The 18093-nt window shown below is 46.8% G+C and overlaps 1 protein-coding gene across 2 annotated transcripts in view; it reads left to right on the plus strand.

Moving 5' to 3' along the window:
• The first annotated feature begins 15636 nt into the window (after window positions 1-15636).
• Window positions 15637-18093, plus strand: part of CNNM1 (cyclin and CBS domain divalent metal cation transport mediator 1) — a 62821-nt gene continuing 60364 nt past the window's right edge. Inside the window, exon 1 of one of the 2 annotated variants that reach the window (XM_056120582.1) lies at window positions 15637-17526. In XM_056120582.1, the coding sequence (XP_055976557.1) occupies window positions 15963-17526 (1564 nt within the window). In that variant the 5' untranslated portion in view covers window positions 15637-15962. The remainder of the gene's footprint in view (window positions 17527-18093) is intronic. The other variant, XM_056120581.1, reaches the window with a different exon arrangement.

Raw genomic sequence — 18093 nt, forward strand, 5'->3', positions numbered from 1 at the left:
TTGTTGAAAGAACTTTTTCATTCAGTTAAAAGAACTAAGTTAGGAAAAGATTTATGGCCCACTGCTCTGAATGACCCATGTTTTCAAGAACAGTAGCTTTCTTTCTTTCTTGCACCATAGCCAGATTAGGAATAGGTGAGATGCACGCAAAGAAAAGCAATAGTACTGAGTTACAGTAGGGGGTGGGGGGGGGAGGAAAGTGGGTGGAGGGTTTGGGTCATAGGCAAAGGTGCTTAGGGCTTACTCCAGGGGAGGGTGGGGAGGGAGGACAAAGACCTTAGTGATGCTAGGGATCTAACACGAGTTGGCCAAGTGCAAGGCAAACTCCCTACCCTGCTGTATACTAATCGCTCCAGCCCCAAAATATTTTAAAATTGTAATACAGTAGTAACTATGTTTCAATCTTAATGCATTAAGTAAAAAAAAAAAAATCAGGTGACAGATCACGTAACTGATAATTCCACAACAGTAAGAAATATTTCTACCTGCAGGGGGTTGGAGTGATAGCACAGCGGGTAGGGCACTTGGCTCGCAAGCAGCCAACCTGGGTTCAATCTCCTTCATCCCATATGATCCCCGGAGCACTTCCAGGGAGTAATTCTTGAGCAGAGCCAGAAATAACCCCTGAACATCGCTGGGTGTGACCCCCCCCAAAAGAAATATTTCCTTTTTTTTCTTTTTTTTTGGGGGGGGTCACACCCGGCGATGCACAGGAATTACTCCTGGTTCATGCACTAGGAATCACTCCTGGCGGTACTCAGGGGACCATATGGGATGCTGGGAGTCGAACCTGAGTTGGCCGCGTGCAAGGCAAAGACCCTACCCGCTGTGCTATTGCTCCAGCCCCGAAAAAGAAATATTTCTACCCGCACCATATGAATGACAATACTGGTGACATCTCCGGCGCCAGAAGTCCAGGTATTGTTAACACGACAGCAAGTGAGTCCTACTGTTAGCAGGAGCGCTAATATTCCTGAGACCTTCAATCACTGTCATTGCCGACAAGGACGCACAGTCTCATCTGGATCCTTAACGTGACCACGTGATCTGTCTAAGGCCGGGGCGGTAGTTCAGCCGAGAGCGCCTGACCCTTGCACGCGGCCACGCCGGGTTCGATTCCCAGCATCCCAGATGGTCCCCTGAGCCCTGCCAGGAGTCACTCCTGAGAGGGCAGAGCCAGGAGTAACCCCTGAGCATCGCCGGGTGTGACCGGCAGACAGACACAAACCAATCAACTCAAAGTGTGATTTTTCAGAACTCTCGTCATCACGGGCTCGTTCACTGGAAAGGCTGTGGTGGAGCCCCGGGTCGGGGAACCCTCCGAGGAGGCGCCCCTGGGCCAGCCGCCGGCGCTGCCGCCCTCCCTCTGCCGGGCTCTCGCTCATGTTTTATTCAGCTTGATGTGGAGCGGCATTAATATTTCACCGCCACGAGCGAGCCGCGGCTCCTACCCGCGCTTCTCTCCCCGGTTCCCTGGAGGGTCCTCCCGCTCCCCGCTGCCCCGAGGGCCCCAGAGCATCGCCGGAGCATGTTCTGGCACTTTCTGGGTCTCCGGGACCCCCAGGCCGCGCCCCACCCCCGCCACGAGCAGCACGTCAGGATCTGCCCAGGCGCCGCCGCCGCCTTCCCTCGCGGCCCTCAGGGGTGCTCCCCAGAGTGAGGGTGGGGTCCTCACCTGGCAGGGGGCGCCGCCGCCGTCCTCGAACGTGTTGCGTGGACGCGTCCTCGCGCGCCTCCGTCGCGTGTCGCCCGCGTGCTCTGGTCCTACCCCGGGGCGGGGGCGCCTCTGAGGCGAGGACTCTTCCGGGCGCTCACGCCGAGGCGACGGGTCCTCGCGAGAAGCGTTTCCCGCGCCCCGCGCGTCACTGAGGAGAGGACACGTCCGGGCCCTCACCCTGAGGCCTCGGCCGTTCCTCGGGAGAGGCGTTTCCCGCGCCCCGCGTCGCCTCGGTTCTCCGCGTCGCGCTCTCGAAGTCTCGCCCGCGGGATTGGCAGTGGGGGGGACCCCAGTTCTCGCGCGGGCTCAGGGCAGACAGGCCCGCAGGGTTGGGGGGTTACTGGGGCGCGGCCCTTCTGAGGGGCCTCCGCTCCCAGCTCCAGGACGACCCCGCGCCTGCCTGGTCCCAACCCCGCCTCGAACCCGCGCCTCAGAGGCCCAGGAAGGGCGCGGGACGACGGTGCTTCCTGCCTCTCTGGGTCCCTAGCTCGCTGCCCTCTCGCCCTTCCTCCTCTCTCTTCCTCTCCCTTCCCGCATCTCCTCTCCACCCTCCCCTCCCCACCCCACATCTGTCTCCGCCTTTCCCTGCTCCCTCATCCCTCCTCACCCCTCCTCTCCCTTCCTCTCTCCACTTGTTCCCTCCTCTCTCCTCCCCTCCCCTCATCTGCCCCTTCTCCCCTCCCCTCCCCATATCTACTCTCCACCTCTTCCCTTCTCCCTTCATCTCTCGCCCCTCCTCTCCTCTCCTCTCCCTTCCCCTTTTCACACCTACCCTCCACCTCTTCCCTTCTCCCCTCCTCTCTCATCTCTTCTTTCCTCCCCTCTCCTCATCTACTCTCCACCTCTTCCCTTCTTGCCTTCTCTTTTCCCTTCAGCCCTTCTTCCCTCCCCTCCCAGCATTTACTCTCCACCCTCTCCCGTCCTCTCCCCTCCCCCTCCTCCTTATCCATCCTCTCTCCCCTCTCCTCCCCTCATCTACTTTTCACCCCTACCCTCTCCCCTCCTCTCCCATCATCTCTTCCCCCCTCCCCTCTCAGCATCTACTTTCCACCCTCTCCCCCTCCTCTTTCCTTTTCTACCCCCCCTTGAAGTTATGCTTTGAATAATCTCCACAAGTGCTCCAAATAGGAAAATAATGGGAATATTTCCTTTCTAACCCCCCAGAAATAATATTCTAAAAACTTAAGAATATCCCATGAAGGAATTTTTCATCTTTATTTATATGGCAAATATATTGTCTATGCTTAGGAGACATTAAATAATCATAGACCCTGAAATCACAAAATCCAGATTCCAATCCAGGATATAGAGGAACAATTTGGCAGTGGTGATATAATGGGTAAGTTATGGATAAGGAAAAGAACAATTTCCAAAACCAAGGTTGAAGAATCAATAAAATCCCCTTAAAAGATGCATTTTCTACTGGTTAAACTCCACAAGAAGAAAACATCCAACCCCATCCAAAAATGGGGCAATGAAATGAACAGAAACTTTCTCAAAGAAGAAATCCGAATGGCAAAAAAGCACATGAGAAAATGCTCTTCATCATTAATCATCAGGGAGATGCAGATCAAAACCACAATGAGATACCATCTCACACCTCAGAGACTGGCCCACATTCAAAAGAACAAAAGCAACCGATGCTGGCGTGGATGTGGCGAGAAAGGGACACTCCTTCACTGTTGGTGGGAATGTCCACTGGTTCAGCCCTTCTGGAAAACAGTATGGACGATTCTCAAAAAATTAGAAATTGAGCTCCCATTTGACCCAGCAATATCACTCCTGGGAATATATCCCAGAGAGGCAAAAATGTATAGTCGAAGTGACATCTGCACTTGTTTGTTCATTGCAGCACTCTTTACAATAGCCAGAAACTGGAAGAAACCTGAATGCCCAAGAACAGATGACTGGTTAAAGAAACTTTGGTACATCTACACAATGGAGTACTATGTAGCTGTTAGAAAAGATGAAATCATGAAATTTACATACAAGTGGTACAATATGGAAAGTATCATGCTAAGCGAAATGAGTCAGAAAGAGAGGGATAGACATAGAAAGATTGCATTCATCTGGGGGATATAAAGTAACAAAGTATGAGATTAATACCCAAGAATAGCTGAGATCAGCACCAGGAGGATTACTCCATAACTTAGAGGCCAGCCGGGTATCCTAGAGGAAAGGGCAGTTCAGATAGAGAAGGGAGCACCAAATAAAGGATGTTTGGAGGATCCTCCCAGGAGGGGAGATGCATGTCGAAAGTAGACTATGGACTGAACATGATTGCCACTCAATGCCTCTTTTGCAGACCACAACACCCAAAAGGAGAGAGAGAACACAGGGGATTGCCCTGCCACAGAGACAGGGGGTTGGGGGGATGGGGGTGGGAGGGATATTATCCATGGTGGTGGAAAATGGGCACTGGTGGAGGGATGGGTATCTGATCATTGTATAATTGAAACCAAAGCACAAAAAATTGTAAATCTACAACTATAAAAAAAATAAAATAAAATAAAGGAAAAAAAAAGATGCATTTTCATTTCTGCCCATAAAAACAGTTTCTGTCAACGTCCTTCTAATGAATTTCATCATATCTCGGGCTTGTTAAAAAAAACCTTTCCATATGATAAACTTCTTGGAAATTTGTTTTGCTTGGCTGCAGAGAATCTGCAAACTAAAAAGATGTCATTCCTATTGGTTTCTCCATCCAAATCAATCTTTTTGATTTTATAGCAAAGGGTTATCAACGAAGCCCAAAGCCTTGGTTCCACCAGTCGTTGGGTAAAATGGGCAGAGGCTAAGTCATTGGGATACTCAGCACAGAAAGGTCTTACACTTCCTTTCATTGTTTTGGCCCAGCAGAACAGGTACTTCTCAATCCTGTTTCCAAAACACAGGGTTAGAGGTCTGATTTCGGTGCATGATAAATAAGAATATGTCAAATCATATATCCTCAACTCCTCTTACACCACTGAATTCCCTGCCTCTAAATGGTCCAGAAAACACCCTTTTTGTTGTTTTTTTTTGGGGGGTGAGGGTGCGGTGAGTCACACCTGGCAGTGCTCAGGGCTTATTCGTAGCTCTGTGTTCCGGGATCACTTCTATTGGAGCAATACATGTGGTGCCAAACCCTGATCAGCTGCATGCAAGGCAAACATCTTATCCACTCAGGCCCAAGCCATTTCTTTCTTTACTTTGGTTTCTCTTTTCTCTCCCAAGACTATATCACAAAAACTTCAAATCTCATTCTGCTATATTTTACACCCTTTTATTTTCCCATCACCCTTCGTGAATGGCTTTTCCTCTTTGTTAAAGATCAAGTATTCTCTGTAGCACTGAGTCCAATAGATAAGATTTGGAATCAACCTAGATATCCAAGGACAGATCCGTGGATCATGAATATGTGATATATGTGTGTATGTATATATATATACAGTATATATATACAGTATAGTATATATATACACAGTGGAATACAGTATATATACAGTATTCTACAGTGGAATACAATATATATACAGTATATATATGTATACATATATACACAGCTGTAAGATATGATGAATTTGTACAATTTGCTGCAAACACGGATGGAACTAAAAGATACCATGTAAATTAAGTAAGCCAGAAGGAGAAAGACTAACACAAGATGGTTTTCACTTATATGTGGTATTTATAGTACCTAGATGAGGAAATGCAATGGTTTAAAGGGGGGATACCTAGGTCACTCTTAGCCCCATAGTATATGGAGGAGAAGGAAATAAACAGAGTGAAAAGGAAGGGGAAGAGATAGATGAGAAGCTACAGAGGCAGGAATCAAGGCGATTCAGGTATATCAGTGGTGTCAAGGAATGATAGAGCTAAATATCAAAACCACAGAGTGAAAAACACTGAAATCTTGGACCAAGATATTAATAACCAATTTAAAAGATGCCTGGAAAGACACCAGGCTGGGGTTGGTGGGGAGGAGGAGAGGAAAAGGAACTTGGGAACACTGGTGGAGGGAAGTTGACCCTGGTGGTGGGGCTTGTGATAGAACATTGTATCTTAAAAATCCAACTATCACCTCCAAACTAGGGGAAAAGGCAGCTCAGAGAGAGAAGGGAGCACCAAATAAAGGGTGTTGGGAGGATCCTCCCAGGATGGGAGAAGCATGCTGAAAGTAGACTATAGACCGAACATGATTGCCACCCATTACCTCTTTTGCAAACCACAACACCCAATAGGAGAGAGAGAACAAAGGGGAATGCCTTGCCACAGAGGCAGGATGGGATGGGGGGGATGGGGGGTGGGAGGGATACTGGGATCCGTGGTGGTGGGAAATGGGCACTGGTGGAGGGATGGGTTTTTGATCATTGTACAATTGAAACCCAAGCACAAAATTTGTAAGTCTACAACTGTACCTCATGGTGTCTCACTAATAAAAAAAAAATAATAAATATAATAATAAATAAAAATAAAAATTTTGGAGCACTGTAGCACTGTCCTCCAGTTGTTCATCAATTTGCTTGAGCGGGCACCAGTAACGTCTCCATTGGGAGATTTGTTGCTGTTTTTGGCATATTGAATATGCCACAGGGAGCTTGCCAGGCTCTGCCGTGCAGGCAGGATACTCTCGGTAGCTTGCCAGGCTCTCTAGAGGGAAGGAGGAATCAAACAGGGTCGGCCATGTGCAAGGCAAATGCCCTACCCATTTGCGCAGTTTTGGAGAACAAAGAAAAGTCATGCATTCTCAAATATGAAGGCAAATTCTCATTTACTAGAATTCTCAAGGGGTAAACATGACAGTGACTAACTATCCAAGTGATGCATTTTCTGCTCTCCCAGCAGGATGAGCACCAGGAATCCAGAACCTCCAAGAATGGCTTTGGCTTCTCACAACCTAGCATTAACTCTCTTAAACTAAGAAATCATACCACCAATACGCAAACTCTGACCCTACCTACTGTCTGATATTTAACCTCAAACAAGTTTTATCTCACCTCTTTGCCCTTTGGGGTCACCGTTTGTAAAGTGGTAGTAATCATATCCTGTCTCATAAAGTTGTTGTGAGTTTAATGAGTTTTTTTGAAACGCAAAAATCTGAGCAGAGTCAGGAACACAGGAAGTGTGTGCTGGCTACTATTACATGCAGGGCACTGAGAGAATCAGAATAAGTAATATTTTAAAAGTTATATTTTAATTTTAAATGCTATTATGGGTAAATGATGATAAAAATGTAAAGATAATCACAAATTGTGATTAAACTACAAACAAGATATGGAGCAGGTATGGAACCTTAGATGACATGAGTGGAAGAAAAGAATGAAAAGAATCAACAATGCAAGCGACTGAAGGAATAAACAGCAAATGAAAATACCATGAAGTTGGAAAGTTCTAGAGTCAGCAAGGAGACCACTTGTGGCTGAAGACTGATGAACTCATGAGAAAGTGGTAAAAGTTAAAACCAAGAGTTAGGCAAAGGCCAGATTTGGAAAAACAATGTGCCTATTAAAAGGACTGCATTTACGAGACCAGAGGGAGGTTCAAGTACATGCACCTGACCTTGTGGTTCAATCCCCAGCACTGTACAGTTCCCCATGCACTGTCGGCTACAGATCATGAGGAGACCCCTAACTCCACCTGAGCACTGCTGGCATGGCCTGGGTAATCCCCTGACCAGCATCCTGAAGGCCTCACACCGAACCACAGGTCCAGTTGAAGAAGAAATTTGGGGAAGTTGGGGTTCTCCGAGTATACTTGGGAGGCCCCCAACCCCTGAAAATACATATTTATGCTAAATTTCATGGGAATCCCCTGGGGAAGAGGATTTGACCCAATGAATAACAGGATCGGATCTATGTTCAAAGAAGAATCTTTCTAGCCCTCTATGGCATGCATAGGCCAAAAGCAACCTGCCAAGTTAACCAAATTTTAGCACATCTCAGGAATTTAAAGATTATCCAAATTCATCCCCAGAACTCCTTCCAGAAAACTAACTGGTGTTTCTATTCTGAAACTTAAGTGAAAATATCTTTAATTTCTTTGATTACTCAGGATTCAATCTAAGTGCAGAGCCTTGTTTTATTCTCTCTGTGCTTTATTTCTGATAGTTGAGTCATGTCAGATAAATGCCTTTAATTGTTCTCTCTTACCTCCAAATTCCCAAATGCTAATCAACAACTTTCCACTAATGAAGTGTCCAAAACTAAAAACAGCATCCCAGGTGTTATCTCACTAGGGCCAAACAGAAAGAGCCATTGTCTCTCAATTTTGTGACAAGAAGCCAGTGCCATATTTTTTTTCCTCCTAATATAATACAACATGTATCTAATTTGCCACTTAGAATATCCCTGGGACTCTTAGAGCCATTACTGTTATGGAGATATCGCCCTCCCCCTGAAAATTTTTCTTTCCAATTACTTTTCCCCAGATGCCTCAACTTGAAACTTTTCCAAGCTGAGTGTCATTCTCTTAAACATATTGCTAATGCTTTCTATAATTTATCTGGCCTTCCTGGTGAATACAGCATATCCTCCTTGGAGGTCGTCTGCAAATTTCATTAACATGTTTGTGGACAGGATGTCGCTGTCAGGGAATTGTTGAGGGGCCTAGCTTCTGAGTCTTTATTAGTTGAATCTAGTAATGGAGAAGGAATCCATTCAAAAATTTGTCTCTGAGTATTGCTCAACTGATACAGCTCATGCCTAGAATATGTGATGCCCTGAGTTCAGTCCCAGCACTACCTGGTCCATAGCAATGCCACACACCTCCTGCCTGAACAAGACCCATAGACTGCCCCACTGAGAGATAGCACAGTCATTGTTTCTCAAACACTGAGCCGACCGTCAACTATATTCAAATCACGAAAGGTACGTTTTAGTTAGAAATGTATGTTATACTAAAAATGTAAAAAAAATAATCAAAAGGATTAAGTCTCTCTCCTGCTTCCCATTTCCTAGCTAACAATTTCTTTTCAAAGAGGTAACCACAGCTGTCAGCTTCTTACGTGTTCTTTAATTTGAGGAGGAAAGGGTGGTGGGCATACCTGAAGGTGGTCAGAGTTTACTCCTGGTTTAGCTCTCAGGGATTACTCATGGCAGGGCTCAGGGAACCTTACAGGGTGCCAGGGATCAAGCCTAGGTTGGCCTCCTGCAAGGCAAATGCCCTACACACTGTACTGTCTCTCCAGCCCTCACTTCTTATGTATTCTTCTAGAATATATTTTTCTCAAAAACTTCCCCTATGATTTTTTTATGATTGAAATAAAATTTGAAAATTAGTGCTCTAAAGAAGTGTTCATCCACCGTTCTGCAGACCAATGCTCGTTGTTAGGTGGAGAAAAGTTAAAAATGAGGTTGGAGCTATAGCACAGCAAGTATAGAGCTTGCCTTGTATGCAGCAAACACATGTTCCATCCTCAGAGCCCTATTAGGCCTCCTTGAGCACTTCCAGGAGTGATCCCTGAGCACAGTCAGGTATAACCTCTGAGCACTACCAGATGACACCTCCAAACAAACAAACAAAAAAAAGGTTTCAAACCATTGGCCTATTGCCTCAGTTATTAACTGCCAATCCATGATCTGAATGTGGGATGGGGGCCCTCCACAGATGTGAAAATATTGAGTAACATAGCTCTTTAGGAGAAAAAATTTAATGACACTGTCCCAATCATTTTGACTTTCTCTCCCATCCATTTTATTATTTCATTGTTCCTCACAGCTGCATAGTATTCCATTGTGTATATATACCAAATCTTCATAAACCATTCATTTGTCGTTGGATGAGGTTTATTCTATATCTTAGCTACTGTTCTAAGTGTGGCAATAAATAATGGTGTGCATATGTCCTTTTGAATGAGTGTTTTTATGTCCTGGGGGTAGATGCCCAATTGTATCTGGGTCATATGACAGTTCGTTTCTAAATTTACTGAAGACTATACTGTTTTCCACAGGGGTTGAACCAGAGAGCATTCTCATGTCAGCATAGGATGAGAGTTCCCTTTTCACTACATCCCTGCTAACAGATTTTTCCTACATTTTTTGATTCTCACTGGTGTGAGATGGTATCTCAACATCATCTTGATTTGGATTTATCTAATGGTAAGTGATGCTGAGCATTTTTTCCATGTGCCTACTGGCCATCCACTTGTCTTCCTCTGAGAAGTGTATGTTCATTTCCTTTCCCCGTTTTTTGATAGATTTTTAAAAATTCTTTTAATCAATCTTTGTGAGTACTTTGTATATCCTGGATATCAACCCTTTATCTGATGTGTTGGATATGAATATCTTTTCATTCAGCTTCTTTTAGGTTTAGCCCATGTTTATTTTGCCATGCAAAATCTTTTTAATTTTATGTAGTCCTATTTGTTTATTTTTGACTTTGTAGCCTTTTCCATTGAAGATAACACTGATATCTTCAAAGTTAACATTGAAATCTTCAAAGATAAAACTGAATACATTGAGGAATAAATCATGAAGAGTTCTGCCTATATTTCCTCAATCTACATTATATTTTCTGGTCATATCTCAGTGTCTTTGTGGTCATATCTCAGTGTCTTTGATCCACTTCGAATTGACTTTTAATCACTACCATTTTGAGAAAAACAAAAAAAAAGTTAGAATTTCCTTGTCCTAGGCAAAATCTCCTCTGTTATCAATAGCAAAGCTGTGGACATGCTTAATTGATATTTTGTAGATACTAATTCCAGAATACTTTAACCCTGCTATGCTGGGAAAATCCAACTTTCTGCTTCAATCTGACTCGGATCTATGACTTCAAGCAGAGTAAAACTGGTTTTGTTTTCAGATGAAGCGTTGTTGCATGTGGGATGGACTGTAAATAAAGCAGATGTGTTTTAAATGCCAATCCACCTCTTTTTGCACCTGAAAGGCTAATCCATTTATTAATATGTTTAAGGTTGCTGAGAATCAGAATTATTCATATTTTTTAAATGGGGGGGCCACACAACCATCAGTTTGACTAAATTTCAGAAGTGAAGAGTAAAGGACCAGAGAGATAGTGCAGGGGTTGAGATACTTACAATGTATGCACTGGCCCATACTCCATCCCCTGTACCACATATGATCCTAAGTCCAGCAGGAGTGCTACCTGAGTACGGAGTCAAGAGTAAACCCTAAGCACAGGTAGGTGTATCTCAAAAACCTAAATAAATAAACAAAACTTGCTTTAGAGCTAGGGAGTTTAGCTTAAATACAGCGGTAGGGCATTTGCCTTGCAAGCAGCCAGCCCAGCCAACCTGGGTTCAATTCCTCTGCCCCTCTCAGAGAGCCGGCAAGCTGCCGAGAGTATCTCGCCCACACAGCAAAGCTTGGCAAGCTGCCTGTGAAGTATTTGATATGCCAAACACAGTAACAGTAAGTCTCACAATGGAGACATTACTCGGCCCGCTGGAGCAAATCGATGGGAGGACAGTGCTACAGTGCTACATACATACATACACACATACATAACAACTGGAAGGGAAGGAGATAGTGTTGGGAGAGGAGGTCTTTTCATATCCCTTAACAGAGGAAGGTGTTTAAACCAATCCATGTAATAAAACCAACAAATAACAATAACAAACAAGGTTGGGGGGAGGGACTTGTAGCTGGCCAGTTGATCTACAGAATTGAATTGGTGGAAGGTGGGGGTTGTAAGGAAGAAGCATTAGGAGAGGGAGCTGGGTACACTGGTGAGTGGTGTGGTGTTGGAATTATGTGCATAAGAAACCACTATCAACATATTGTAAACCACAAAATCGTGAGCAATAAAAAACTTTTACATATCAAAAAAGAGTCTAATTTTTAAGTGTTCATTGAATATTAATAGATTATATTATTAGGAATATTAATACATTACCATAGTTTTTTAAATTGTATGCAAAAAAGGTAGCACAAAAAGATGTCATAAAATAATATTTTCATGGTCCTCCTGATAATTATATAAAAATGAATAAATAAATAAATGAACATGAAAACATCCCAAGGCCAAGAAAAATGCAGACAGAGCTGGAGAGTTATTCAGGATTGGGGCACAGCGACAGGCAGCCAGGCTCACCCCACTGTTCAAGCATACCCAGACCTGTCAGTCTTCTTCATTCTAAAACTTCAGAAGGAAAACCAAATTAATCACTAGCTCTCACTCACTCTGGAGTTGTAGATGCATGAAAATTCTAACCAGGGAACTGCAGAACTCAAGCTGAGACTGCAAGGGGGTTGTTCACATTCTATAGAACTTTAGTTACTTCATCAACATTCTTAAAGCATAAACTCTTCGTTTTCATTAAATTTCATTTCTTGGTGTATTCTTCCCAGGTTTTCCTCTCTATATGGATCCATATAACATACTAACAAGGTATTTTGGAGACCTCCTTCATAGGAGTGGGTATTAAATAGGTATGGTTCATGTCTGTCACCTTCAGTAGACTCTAAAGTTCATAATGGCAAGGATGGTGTCTGCCTCTGCCCAATATCTTGGACAGGGCCTGGCACTTTGTTAACCTGACAAATATTTACTAAATGAATGAACAGTAATGAAATATATATGTACATATATATAATATGTCAGTGTGCATATTCTGAAATAACATAGTCATGAGATTGGAGACAATGATCATTTTCCCTATCTCTCCAAGAAGTGAAGAGTTGCCCATTTTGTAAGCTAGAGAAACCATCAACACTCAGATTCTGGCGAGCTATTTTTGGCAGCTCTTCCTTACTAGAATCACACTGCCTGAATTTGTCCCCAGGAATCCTTTCAGTTACAGCAGATCTCAGGAAACCCAGTACTTTTCCAGAACCTCCTGTTGGGTAAAGGAAATGTACTCAGCTCCAGATTATCTTCACCCAGTGTATTTTAGCCCTCACTCATTATCTCATGAAAGGGTGGGATCTTAAAACTGTCTTTCATTTCACAAATGAGAAAAGGGGCTCAGAAAAAGATTAATAGATTGGCTTTCCTAATCCTTGTTAATGGTAGTGCTAATAAAAGAGGAAATAGAATCATCTTAAAATAGAATATTTTTTAATAATCTCTCATATGCATGTATATCAAATAATGTACTTGCACATAGCCAATAATGTAATAATGTTATTCATTAGAAATTATGACTATGAAATAAATTTTTAATGAAGTGAAAATATTTTACTGAGCAAAATAAACCCCACTAAAAGCATGCATATTTTATTTTAAATTAATATAAAATTATAGAACATAAAAATTAAACTTTTTAACAAAATAGGAGACTAACACTCAAGAATAGCCGAGATAAGTACCAGGAGGTTTACTCCATGGCTTGGAGGCCAGCCGCACACGCTAGGGGAAAAGGCAGCTCAGAGAGAGAAGGGAGCACCAAATAAAGGGTGTTGGGAGGATCCTCCCAGCATGGGAAATGTGTGCTGAGAGTAGACTATAGACCGAACATGACTGCCACTCAATGCCTCTTTTGCAAACCACAGCACCCAAAAGGAGAGAAAGAATAAAAGGCAGGGTGGGATGGGGGGTATGGGGGGTGGGAGGGATACTAGGATCAGTGGTGGTGGAGAATGGGCACTGGTGGAGGGATGGGTATTTGATCATTGTAGAACTGAAACCCAAGCACAAAAATTTATAATTCTACAACTGTACCTCATGGTGTTTCACTAATAAAAATTTTTTTAAAAAATTAAACTTTTTGCTGGAAAGAAAGATGGCGGCCGCACGGGAGCCTTGTGGACAGCAGGTTTGAGCCGGGGGTGGTGGGAGCGGCAGGGACCTCAGGGGAAGGGGGGTGTAATGGGCCGTCCTTCACGCCCGACCGAGGTCGCCAGCTGCCCCCCACGAGCGGCTCTCCGGCACAGCCACGACTCCAGGGCACAGAAACCAACCTCTTAACTATCTAACTTTTAATAGAAATTCTTCCAGGGTCAATAAGTAAAATAGCAGGCCGCGCGACATCCTTTTATTCTTAAACCAAGTTGTAGAAAGCAAATCATTTCACAACGCTGTTTTAGCATGTCTGACTGGGGGGGGGGGGGGGTCGTAAACTCTAAACAATAATTGTGCATCATCTTCTATCAAAACAATGTATCTAGTCAAAGTAGATAGAGTATTAACTAGAACTCATCTGCCTCACAGGAATTGGGAGGGGTGGGAGGGGGGGTTCTATTAGGGTTCGCGGTTAAAAATAAGTATTGGTAAAGGGAAATGTGTTTGATATTTACATGACTGAGACCTAAACCGAAAGCTCTGTAACTTTTCCCACGGTGATTCAATAAAGAAATAAATTATTAAAAAAAAATTAAACTTTTTCTTTGTTTAAATGAATCCTGACAGATCTCAATGCATGGAAGTCATAAGCTGAATTGTTTAGCCACATCACTGTTCCTAGAACATAAAAATTTAATTATGGCAATGGAAGTTAGAACATTGTAGCCTAGTAATAGATAAAGATGGGTTATGTGTATTTGCAAAGAATAATCAACCTGCATATCTAAAAATCTATGGATCTTGTTATGCATGTTATACTTCAGATTTTTTAAAAACACATGATCATATTACAAAGATCTTACTGCTAAGATTTTAAAAATATGTTTATTGCATTAGGCAAATACTCTTGATATTCTGTGAAAGCAGACTAGACATATATTTATATGGTTAAAGAAATATACCTATATGTGGGGGATGTATTTATGCGGTTTTTTCAATTATTTATGTAGAAAATTTTAAAGTGTGGGACAAAATATTAATAGTATTTGTTTCTGGTTAGTGAGAATAGAGGTTTTTTTATGTTTTACTGAATTTAAATTTCTTTCCAATGAGTATGTGGAACTTTATAATCAGGAGTTTCACTTTTTTAATTCCCGGACTAAGTTTTTTAAGTTCTATGGTAGGATTGGTCAGCTCCACACGGCAGAATAAACATCAGCCTGGAGTCTAAGGAAGTTTTACTTCAAAACTTGGTGTACAAATAGGTCTACTCGTATCTACACCTTAAGGCTATTTTGTGTAAGAAATAATACATATGAAATTCCTTTGCAGGTAAAACTTGATAAAGGTGCTATACAACTGATAAAGTCCTGAGACCTGAGAGAGGACCTTGAAATATCAAGGGCCTTTGTCTAAAGAGCTCTGGTTGGGATGAGAGAGATCTAAGGGTCAGGGAAACCATCATAAGCTCCACCCCACATCTCTCTTCTCCAATCCCTCTAATCAGTGCCTTAGTGTTCCCTCTGCGGATTAAATTTTCCTTTGTCTCTTAAGTCACACATGCAAGAAGCAGTTTGTGGAGGACAAAAGTCAAATGTACTTTTAAGACCTTGGACTTATCTCACATTCTTACAAAATGTGAAAGGTAGTCTATGCAAGAATGAGGCCAACGATTCTTGACACTTGTCCCAACCCCGGAAAGGGCAATTTCCATACTGGACGACAAGAGTTTGTAATGAAAAGGTTTCCATGATGCCCCAAAATAGAGACAGAGTAAAAAGAGAGGTGCCTGCCACAGAGGTAGGGGATTGGGTGGGGGTGGGGTGGAAAATGCTCACTGGTGGAGGGAAGGGTATTCGATCATTGTGACTGAAACTCAATTTTGAAAGTTTTGTAAGTGTATCTCACGGTGATTGCATTTAAAAAAAGAAAAAGAAAAGGAGGCTCCTTTTGCGTTCTTAGGCTATTTAGAAATCTTTCCATATCACAACAGGCAACCTACCCCGTTTTTTTCCGCTGCATAGTATTCCATCTCACCTTGGTACTGTCATTGGAGACTCTAACAAGGTAATCAAATTTAAACGACCTGGATTGTTTTTTTTTTTTTTTTTGAACGTGAAAGTTTGGCTGAAACTGGGACCAAACACATCCAGGGCTCGCCTCCAAAATATCCTTTGACCAGAAGGGGGAACACTAGCGGCAGGAGAAGAGGGGGGAAATGCTGGGAAACGTCCTCCACCAATGGGGAAGCTGTCGGGGCCTGCAGGGGATTACTGCCGGGTAGGAGCTCGGTGAGGGGCGCCCCGCTGCTGGAGGCCGAACCCGGCGTTTCCACCCGCTGCATCTCGGACGCACGGAAGCCCGCGGGCTCGCGCACGGTGCGGCGGTGCGTGACGCTCGCGGGCTGGAAGCCCGGGTGGGTCCCCCGCAGGCTCCGACCCCTGGCGGCTCCCGGGCTCCCGCGGTCGGGGGGCGTCCACGTGGTGACCTGCCTGGGGCCGGGTTCCCCGCGGCAGCTCCTCCTCCCCGCCGCTCGCGCTCGGCTTTCTGCAGTATCACGTGCAGCCGCGCTGGGTGCAGGATGGCGGCGGCGGCGGCGGCGGTGGGTGTCAGGCTCCGGGACTGCTGCAGCCAGAGCGCCGTGCTCCTGCTCTTCTTCTCTCTGTCCCCTCGGCCCCCGGCCGCCGCTGCCTGGCTGCTGGGCCTGAGGCCGGAGGACACGGCGGGAGGCCGCGTGTCCCTGGAGGGGGGCACCCTGCGCGCGGCCGAAGGCACCAGCTTCCTCCTGCGCGTCTATTTCCAGCCCGGGCCCGCGGCGCCCTCGGCGCCCGCGCCCGCGCCCACCCTCTCCGCGGGCGAGAACGGCACCGGCGACTGGGCTCCGCGGCTCGTGTTCATCGAGGAGCCCCCCGGCGGGAGCAGCGCGGCGCCCAGCGCCGTCCCCACGCGCCCCCCGGGGCCGCAGCGCTGCCGCGAGCAGAGCGACTGGGCGTCCGACGTGGAGGTCCTGGGGCCCCTGCGCCCCGGAGGCGTGGCGGGCTCGGCTCTGGTCCAGGTGCGGGTGCGGGAGCTGCGCAAGGGCGAGGCGGAGCGGGGCGGTGCGGGCGGTGGCGGGAAGCTCTTCTCGCTGTGCGCCTGGGATGGGCGCGCTTGGCACCACCACGGGGCCGCCGGCGGCTTCCTGCTGCGCGTCCGCCCGCGCCTCTACGGCCCGGGTGGGGACCTGCTGCCCCCCACGTGGCTGCGAGCGCTCGGGGCGCTCCTGCTGCTCGCCCTGTCTGCCCTGTTCAGCGGCCTGCGCTTGAGTCTGCTCTCGCTGGACCCGGTGGAGTTACGGGTGCTGCGGAACAGCGGCTCGGCCGCCGAGCAGGAGCAGGCGCGCCGCGTGCAGGCCGTGCGCGGCCGGGGCACCCATCTGCTCTGCACCCTGCTCCTGGGCCAGGCCGGAGCCAACGCGGCCCTGGCCGGCTGGCTGTACGCCTCGCTGCCGCCGGGCGTCCGGGGCGCCGGGGATGACTATGTGGACGCGGGAGTTCACTTCCCGTGGCTGCCCGCGCTCGTGTGCACCGGCGCCGTGTTCCTGGGCGCCGAGATCTGCCCCTACTCCGTGTGCTCGCGCCACGGACTGGCCATCGCCTCGCACAGCGTGTGCCTGACCCGGCTGCTGATGGCCGCGGCCTTCCCCGTGTGCTACCCGCTCGGCCGCCTGCTGGACTGGGCGCTGCGCCAGGAGATCAGCACCTTCTACACCCGGGAGAAGCTGCTGGAGACGCTGCGCGCCGCGGACCCCTACAGCGACCTGGTGAAGGAGGAGCTCAACATCATCCAGGGCGCCCTCGAGCTGCGCACCAAGGTGGTGGAGGAGGTGCTGACCCCGCTGGGCGACTGCTTCATGCTGCGCTCCGACGCCGTGCTGGACTTCGCCACGGTCTCCGAGATCCTGCGCAGCGGCTACACGCGCATCCCGGTGTACGAGGGAGACCAGCGGCACAACATCGTGGACATCCTGTTTGTCAAGGACCTGGCCTTCGTGGACCCCGACGACTGCACGCCGCTGCTCACGGTCACTCGCTTCTACAACCGGCCCCTGCACTGCGTCTTCAATGACACCCGGCTGGACACGGTGCTGGAGGAGTTTAAGAAGGGTGAGCAGGGGTCAGCCCCCACCCCCAACCCCCGCCCCAGCGCTACCCTTTCTAAAGCATTACCCGGTGGGAAGAAGGGGAGTAATCGGATTCCCCCAGAAACTTCTCTCCTAGGATGCCAAAAACTCCAGAAAGGCGCCTGGTTCCCTGACTCACCCGCTCCTTTCCGTTTGCGTCCTTCCCCCCCTCCGAGCCCCAAGCCGCCTGCCTCCACTGGACACTTGGCGCCCAGGCTGCCCATACAGTATTCCCTCCTCCCCCCACCAGTCCTCCTGCCAACCAGGTTCCCTGTACTTGGACTCGGGACAGCCTCGGAGACCAGTCTGGTTCCCCGATTAGGGGAGGGATGACCTCTGAAGGTCATCCGCGGGAACCCCTACAGGTTTCCCCATAAAGCAGCTTTGCCTTTGAACTCCTCGCCAGCGGGAAGCTTACCATTTGTCGGATAGATGCACTGCTGGACAGCTCCGGCTGCTGACAAGCCTTGATTTCCCTGGGCAGAAATGTAGGTCTCCCTAGCTTCTCTCTGGGTCCTCATTCTGCCCTGTAGGTTACATAGAGTCAGCG

This window comes from Sorex fumeus, unplaced genomic scaffold (genome assembly GCF_029834395.1).
Source record: "Sorex fumeus unplaced genomic scaffold, SorFum_2.1 ptg000043l, whole genome shotgun sequence".
In the NCBI taxonomy this organism is placed as follows: Eukaryota; Metazoa; Chordata; class Mammalia; order Eulipotyphla; family Soricidae; genus Sorex; species Sorex fumeus.